At 31.8% G+C, this 8,648-nt stretch overlaps 1 protein-coding gene across 1 annotated transcript; it reads right to left on the bottom strand.

Annotated features, from left to right (window-relative positions):
* Positions 1-2,211: 2,211 nt before the first annotated feature.
* On the bottom strand, positions 2,212-6,386 carry LOC107898039 (3-oxoacyl-[acyl-carrier-protein] reductase 4). Its single transcript, XM_016823598.2, has 11 exons — positions 5,947-6,386; positions 5,368-5,510; positions 4,831-4,884; positions 4,430-4,510; positions 4,312-4,357; positions 4,129-4,223; positions 4,014-4,046; positions 3,619-3,753; positions 3,182-3,275; positions 2,644-2,726; positions 2,212-2,478 (listed from the first exon to the last, which is right to left on the bottom strand). The coding sequence occupies exons 1-11, from the start codon at positions 6,128-6,130 to the stop codon at positions 2,446-2,448; spliced, it is 981 nt and encodes a 326-aa protein (XP_016679087.1). The 5' UTR covers positions 6,131-6,386; the 3' UTR covers positions 2,212-2,445.
* Positions 6,387-8,648: the final 2,262 nt, after the last annotated feature.

Below are 8,648 nucleotides of genomic sequence, written 5' to 3'. Positions count from 1 at the left end.
CTTTCTTTTATTTATTGTTTATTTCATTTTATTTCTTTTGTTTACTAAATTAATAATTAATTATAAAATATCTAATTAATACAAATAAAAATATTACATGTGTATTCATACACACATGTACACATGTAATATTTCATCACCATACATTTGTCATTATCTCAATTAATTGATAATAATAATAATAATAATAATAATAATAATAAGTAAATATCTTTTACTTAATTTATAAGTAAATTTATATATTATATACACTTGTACTAATAATTTAAATACACATGTATTTATTTTCTAACTTACACATGTCACTAATTTAATTTAATTACTAATTTAGTCATTTATCCTTTCTCTATTCTATGATTAAGCTTTTATGTTTTATTCAATTTAATCCTTTCTACTAATTACTTCTAATTAAAAATAAATTCACCTAATTAAAATCTAATTAAACTCACAACTAACTTCGTAAATATTTTTTTTTATAAATATTTACGAACTCATTTTCTTAAGACGGAAGCCCTAAACTCACTTTTCCGGTGCCCGTGAAATATGAGTCGTTACATATGTGTTAATGACATACTGCTTGTCAATAATAAGTACAGTCTCAATCAATGCCCTAAGAATGATTTTGAGATTAGAAAAATACATTAGATTTTTTTACATATTAGCAGTAGAAAGTCTAATGTATGTTCAAGTTTGTATACATTGGAATATTGTGTACACTATTAGGATGTTAGGCAGATATTTTAAGCAACCCTGGTTTGGACCATTGGATCGCATCCAAGAGGGTTATAAGGTATTTTCAGAGAACAAAATATTACATGCTCACATATCGGAGGTCTAATCAGTTAGAGATCATCAGGTATATAGACTCCGATTTTAATGGAATATGGATACAAGATTTTGTCACTAAGGTGCAAATTGTGAAAACAATTTGCAGTCTTTTATTCCTATAGCAACAGGAGCACATCAAGGTAAAAACACAAAGACTTTAAGTTCCTGGTTGTTAAAGTCAAAGTCTAGAATGGTTAGGTGCTTATAAAGCATATTAGGACAAACTCCATAATTACGGGTCCGCTTACTAAGAAACTACACCTAAGGTTTTATAAGAGTACACCGCTCATATGAGTGTAATGTTATTTAAAGGATATTTGGTTTTAGTAGGAGATTGTATTTTTAAATGCTTTTATGTCATAGAAACATTTTCAGTTATTTTAGTTTAAAGATATTAAGTTTATTTTCTCCAGAAATAAAGTTTATTTGGTTTATTCACACTCTAATTTTGGTAAGGTTTGATCTCATTAAGGAGGACCAGTTGGGAATAGAAATGTTTAGATCATATTGCATGTAATTTCCATGCTACACATCCATACTTGATCTATGTCATTTGGTTGTGTTAATATTCGTGATCATGGATGAATTTAGTTACGATATATGTAACTGAAGTCGCCTTGATTCTATGTTAACATAATTAATGGAGGAGATTGTTCGGAATACCTTTTGGATATGATAGTAAAATTTTGAGCTCATAAAGTTATATAATGATATGTAATTATAGAGTAATTAGTATATATATGTGGTCCAAGTGAGAGATTGTTCGAAAATATGGACATCACATATATAATAAAGGTAGTTACATTGATCTAATTTGGTTAAAATTTTATTGAGTTTTAATTATTAAATAAAGTATGGGTCAAATATGTGTAGATACCCTAGTAATTGAATTCGAATCAAATTTTGATTAATGATGGACTAATTAGAATTTGATTAAAACTAATAAGCCAATGTTATAAATATTAAGATTATGGTCTCTATCTTTTCTAATATCCCATCATTAATAAAGAGAGCAAATATTTTCTAAATTTCTTGTATGCTAATTTGGAAAATTAAAACCTCCAAGATCTCAGAAATTTCAAAAAATTCATAAATTCAAATACGCTTCCGCATATAGCTCTGTTATTTATTTATTCTTGATGATTTGAATCCAAACTTATACCAATCATTTTAAAACATAAAATACCTCGTATTATCATCATAACAATAATAATAATAATACATAGGAAATACATTAACACTATCTGAATACAAACATTAAACACAATTAAGATACATGGAAAATACACGAGCACTATATGACTACATAAGTTTTTAGGTCTAGGAATGTGCAATTAATCTGTTCAGTTCAACTTAATTCCAAACCAAAGGAAAAACAATCGATAACCAACTGAAAATGATTTTATAATTGAAATAACCCAACCAAATCAGCTCTTCATTCAGTTTTGCAACATGCTTCAAATTAAAATGCTGCTGGAAATACTGCAAATCTTTTATTTAAAAAAAGAAAAAAAAAAGCTACAAAATCTAAACCCGATCAAATCGAAGCAATCGCTAAACAAACTAACTAATTTCAAGTGGTGATATAGCAGCTTATCGAGTGACGGTAATGCAATTTTACATGACCATTCCTCCATCAATGGTGAACACCTGCAAGACAACATGCCCATTCTATCAGCTATAAGTCAGAACAGGGGAACATAGGCAGACAACGGAATCATGGATACTAGTGAGTTGTGGCATAGCACAAGCTCATCAGGGCCACATAAAAATTTTATACGCAAAGTTAAGATAATGATAAACTAGATTTATAACCTGTCCAGTGATGTAATTAGACGCAGGGTTTATGGCCAAAAATTCGACCAGTCCTGCAACTTCTTCTGGTTGACCATACCTTCCTGTATCCATAACAAATATAGTTAACCAGTGTTGCAAATATTACTAAGCATTACTACTTGATACATCCAATTGAGTCTGTGGAAACTAGGATATCGCATAATAATACGAGTAGAAGACTCAAAAACAACAAAGATACAATGTTCTTGGTATATTGCATGATTAGCAGCAGTAAAAACTATCAGGCATTTCAAACAACAGCTAGCAAATATTTGGTGACTTATTAGGGCTTGGAAAGCTAACGATTTAAGAAACACTAACAGATGGAAATTATGAAATTCCATTTTACATAATCATCCAAAGCTACTTGGACTTGAGCGTGAGTATCAAACACAGATATGTTCAAAAAAATAATTCCCCAAGATTTTCATGCATTTAAAGTCCTTTGAGGATCATATTCCCCCGCCATGTTTGGATATTACATTGTAAACGAGTACTTAAAGAAAAATTTTCTTACCTAAGGGAATTGTTTCCAAGATTCTCTTCTCGAGGTCTTCCCCAAGCTTGGCTGTCATATCAGATGCAATAAATCCTGGGGCAACAGCATTGACCTGAGAAAATTTTCAAATGACATTATTAGAGTAGCATATCCCTGCATTAGCAGCATAAACCTTACTCCCTCAGCCCCGTACCAGAACTGTGCCCTTATTGCTCCTTTTCCACATTTGTCATAACACAAAAAATCACAGAAGATGCAAGCCATTGGCTTTCATCTTTCTTCACCTTATCCCATATTGCAACTTCTATTTTCCCCACCTTAAGAGAAAGGGATTCACTAAGAGGAGAAGTTAGGTATATTATATCTCAAAAATCATGTGCAACATAACTCCAAAACACACAATCCTGGATCATTCTTACTGAGTAATGGGAGTGAAATAAGTCCAGAAAACTTACATTAATGTTTCTGCTGGCATATTCCCTTGCAACAGTCTTTGTCAAGCCAATAACACCTGCTTTAGCAGCACTGTAGTTAGCTTGCCCGATGTTGCCAACCAGACCAACAACTGATGCTATATTAATTATCTTTCCCTGAAATTAGAACATATATTAAGACATAGTATATATTCTAAAACAATATCATTGAAAAATGCTTGGAAAACGCTTCATTTTCAAAAGATGAAGTATTCAATGAGAAAGATAAAACCTAAAGCTATGACGTGTTAGAATACTTAGGCTTAAGTTTTGGCCTGGAGATCAATCAGCTTATTTTGATGCATGGAGCTCAATTCCAAACAAATTGACGAAGCAAGCAGACTACCTGTGACCTTCAAATGAGAAAAGCCAATTACCTTTTTCTTCTTCATCATAATTTTGGCTGCTGCCTGCAAAGAGAATAGTAACTCAGTTCCACTAAACAACTCAAGCATCTACCGGAATACTTGGTCAGATATCTAGCATTCAAACCTGTGTACAAAGAAACACTCCTGTAAGATTCAGATCAATAACCTCCTGCCATTGTGATTTCTTCATTCTCATCAACAAAGTATCCCGAGTGATTCCTGAAACCATGATCACTGACCAGATTAAGGGACTAGATTGGAATTATCAATTGAATAACTAATGAGAAAAGAAATGATTTTCAATAACCTGCATTGTTTATCAATATATCAACAGTTCCCCATGTATCAACAGCCTGCACATATAAACTCATGAAACTTGCATCTACAATAAAATATCAAAATATGAAAAGGGAACATTCACTCACAGTCTTTATCATTCCTTCTACATCAGCTTCTTTTGAAACATCTCCACCAAAAGTAACAGCCTGACCACCATACGACTCAATCTACAAAACAATCCAAAAAACTATTAACATTAGTCATTTCAACCATGCAGTATAATGTAATAACTGTGTAAAGACCATTACAGATAACCAAAATATAGAAAATAAATAAACAAATATATATATAAAGGTGCTCACTAGGAGGTTTTAAAGGAAGACTTTAAGTAAGGATTAAAGATGACAAAAGGTCTTTCACCAAAAAAAAAAAAAAAAAAAAAAACGATGACAAAAGACCAAGTAAAAAATCCAGTTAATATATCTGGAAGAAGGTCATGTCTTCTATGCAAGTGTTATATAAGTTTCTTGCAAGGTATATTGTTCACCTCTTTTGAAACTTCTTCAGCCTCCTTTGATGATCTGGCATAATTCACTAGGACCTGCAATAGACCATCAACAACCACCATATTCGAAACAAATAATAGTAAATAGAAATAAATTATTTATTTAGTTTAAACAATTGTTCTTAAATTACTTGAAGGACACTTGATATGCAATTATTCTCAGCAAAGAAGCATGAAAGGCTTCAGGACACTATATAGTGTATAATGGACCACCATTTAGAGTTTGAAAAAGATTTAAAATATAACTTAACTTTAGATTATGGTAATCATAAGCAGTATACTCTGAATAATTGATGAGATGATAACCAGTTCCATTTTCAAGAGATACAAAACTACATGCAAACCTGATACAAATCGAGGTTTAATTATTATTAATATTATTTATAAATTTTAAACATTATATGACGAAGATATCTCCCAGTTGTAGTTTCAGTCTGCAAGTTACATTCTTCCTATGGCTTTACAATAAAATTTAAGGTGATAAGGGCAGTAAGATCCTGAAAAAGGACAATCACTAACCTTGCAACCTGCTTTACCTAAAGCCAATGCAACTGCTTTACCGATGCCTCTAGAAGCTCCAGTAACTATGGCTACGGGAGCTTCTACGTTTTGAGCTGCTTCAATACTGGCTTGTTCAACAGTGGCAACCTGAGCTTTTACACCTGGAAAACAAACCAAAAACTAAAAATACTCAAAATCCAAAATTAATAGAAAATACATCTCTCGTAAATGATCAATGATCTCTCAAATTATTATTATCAGTTAAAACAACAAAATTCCACAAGCTCCAATAATAAATTTGACGATGATTCGGTATCCTTAAACTAAATTAAATAGAAATGTATCTCTCATAAATAATCAATTATCTGTCGGATTACTAACAAATGCAGCTTATTATCAGTTATTAAAGTAGTTAAACAACAAAAGTCCACAAGCTCCAAAGATAAACTTGACTACAGTTCAGTATCCTTAATTAGCAAACAATGTTTCCAAAAAAAGAAAAGCAAACATGCTGAGCTTTCTGCGAAATTAGCATAAAATATTCCATAAAGATGAAAAAGGAGAGTGCTTAAAAGCCAACGAAAAAAAAACAAATACCGGAGGAGGCAAACGATCGTTTCGATTGGCACTGGAGACCGATAGAGGGCCACGCCTGAACCGATCCGAATCCGCCGGAAATCGGAGACCATTGCCGAATCTGAACAAATTTTCGGTCAGTAGGATCAGCAAACCTCGCGGCGGGTTTTAGAGCGACGACATTGGATCCGGTAACAGCAGCCATCGTAATCGGAGCTCTGAGGAATCTGCGAACAGCGAGGATAGAATAAGAACGGGAAGCGAAGAGGGAAGCCAGAAAATGAAGCCTTTATATAAAGCCGAAAGGGGAACAAAAAAAAGGTTTAAATGGCGTTTGAATTTTGTTTTAGCTTTGCTTTGGGAAGTCCGGAGAGTGTTAAAGAGTGGGCGAAGCTAACGAAGTGGGTGAGGACTGTTGTTATTTAATCCCAAAGATTGGTTGAATCGAATGGGTCTTGGTTTAGCCGATATTTACAATGAAAACCACTGCCTCTAAATGGCCGATGGTAAAGCGGTAATATCCTCTAGGTGGCAATGCAGTAAAACAGTCTTTTGGGCACCTTATTGTAAATCGGATCATTAATCCATGGAAATTTAGATTTAAGGAGTTCAACTGCAACAAGCCGATGGAATTAGGGAAGAAAAAACTTAAGGTGTTCTTTTATTGAAAAAATAAGAACATTTAGTTTTTCTATATCCACTAGAATTTTACACACGCGTATTTGTCACGTAAAGAGTGTTTCAAGGAGTCCAATCAATTAAATATGACTTATTTGATCCACCAGAATTGATTTAAAAGATATGATGTCTTAGAATATATAATTTTGTAATCTCAAGGGATTGTGTAAATCCTTTAAAAATCTCAATTGTAGATAGACTCTAATCTTGATCGTTGATGTAACTCAATTTATACCGTTGGATTTTAGAGGAGCTCAACTATAAATAGAGGTCTTCCCTTTCATTTGTAATCACTCAGTTGTAACCTTTTAAAGTAATAGAGATATTTTAAGAGCATTTACTCAAATACTTGGTATGATTTTGCTTTCTTGTAATCACTTAGTTGTAACCTTTTAAAGTAATAGAGATATTTTAAGAGCATTTACTCAATATGGAAGTGATGCAAGGGATGCACAATTCTACTACGGATAAGCTGATAGTGAGAGAAGATGCTCTCGATGTAACAACTTGTTTTAAGTGGTGTTTGAAATAATGGTTTCGAGACCATGATTCTGACTAGTGAGTTCGTATTTTATTATTTATTTAATATTCATAGAGTTATTAGAGTGTCATAGTAAAATTTGGTTAGAAAATTTTAACGTTTAAATAGTTAACTTAATAAAAAAGGATTAAATCATAAAAGCTACAAAAATTAATAGCTATAAGTTTAATTATATTAAATAGTTATAAAATCATGAATTTAGAGCTTTATATGGTAAATCTACCAATTTATTTTATAGTGGACGGTTAGGTGATAGTTTTATATTAAATTTGATTAATTAACAAAGGTTAAAATGGTAAATTAGTAAATAAATTAAAAACAAAAGATGATAAAACATGTTATCATCTTCATTTCACCACCACCACCGATTCTAAAAAGGAAAAAAAGAAAAAAGAAAACAACATTGTTGAGTTCCTTTAGGTTCGGCCAAGCCAAATTCCAAGTGCATGGTATGTGTTTTTCTTTCATTTTTAGTGCTTTTTATGTTTTTGAGTTCGTTGTAGCTTAATCTAGCTAACCCGAGAACTAATTCGTAGAAATGTTAAATGTTTTGAATTATACCATTAATGAATTTGTAATGATTTTGAAGTTTAATGATAGATTTATAAGCTTGATAGTTAAATAGGATTTATTTTGTAAAGTGATTTTAGTTAATTTTAAAGTTTAAAGATTAAGTTATTAAAATAGAAAATTTGCATGAAATCCTTGTAAAAATATGATGAATATGGGCTATATGAGAATTATAGATGATTCGGTTGGCCTTGTTTGGGTTAGATTGTGATTGAGTTGAAAGTTTCAATTTTAGGGGTTAATTTGATTAAAAGGTAAAAAGTTTAAAGTAAAAGTGTAAAATACCGATTAAAGGTCAAATATGTGAATTTAAGTGTTTTATGATATTTGATTGGTTAATTGAATAAAATTATTATATTTAGATCGAGAAACAAATTAGTCAGTTGATAATTGCGCGAAAGGAAAAGTCGTTGAATAGTCATTATTGAAGTGTTCATAGCTATTGTGTTTTGGTAAGTTTATATTATGTTTGTTATGTCTGTTAATGTCTTAATTAATTATGTGTTTGTCTATATGAACATAAATGATTATGTGATCTATTGAATAGTTATGAAACGAAACAATAATGGATTGAAACATAAATTTTGATCATGTGAAGATCTCAGTAAGACGGGGTAAGCCTGAGTGAACTTAGTGAATAGCTAAGATACAAATGACATGTCATTAGGGCGTTCCAACCACTAGTTTTCGGTGATTACAGTTTCAAATACTTTGTACCAGTGTTATAGTTCCAAGCACTCTGTGCTGGTGATTATAGTTTCAGGTACTATGTACCGGTGATGGATACCATGTCGATGCCTTGAGATCCTGCATATGTTGCGGATTCTCTGAAACTTGTGTGAGCAGCATCATGTATCGGTTAATTTCCCTTTGTCAGCTTGTGTGAGCATTACCTTCTCGCATATCCGAAGTCAATTTACTATTGTTCGCCGGG

This window comes from Gossypium hirsutum, chromosome A05 (assembly GCF_007990345.1).
Source record: "Gossypium hirsutum isolate 1008001.06 chromosome A05, Gossypium_hirsutum_v2.1, whole genome shotgun sequence".
In the NCBI taxonomy this organism is placed as follows: Eukaryota; Viridiplantae; Streptophyta; class Magnoliopsida; order Malvales; family Malvaceae; genus Gossypium; species Gossypium hirsutum.
This window is presented reverse-complemented; position numbering and strand designations above follow the sequence as displayed.

Excerpts from the sequence above, each read along its gene's own strand:
- LOC107898039 (XM_016823598.2), bottom strand. The coding sequence starts at position 6,130 with ATGGCTGCTGTTACCGGATCCAATGTCGTCGCTCTAAAACCCGCCGCG. Across the intron at positions 4,885-5,367 it reads TAGGTAAAGCAGGTTGCAAG|GTCCTAGTGAATTATGCCAG; the intron begins GTTAGTGATTGT and ends GGTCTATTGCAG. Across the intron at positions 4,358-4,429 it reads TAGAAGGAATGATAAAGACT|GCTGTTGATACATGGGGAAC; the intron begins GTGAGTGAATGT and ends TTATATGTGCAG.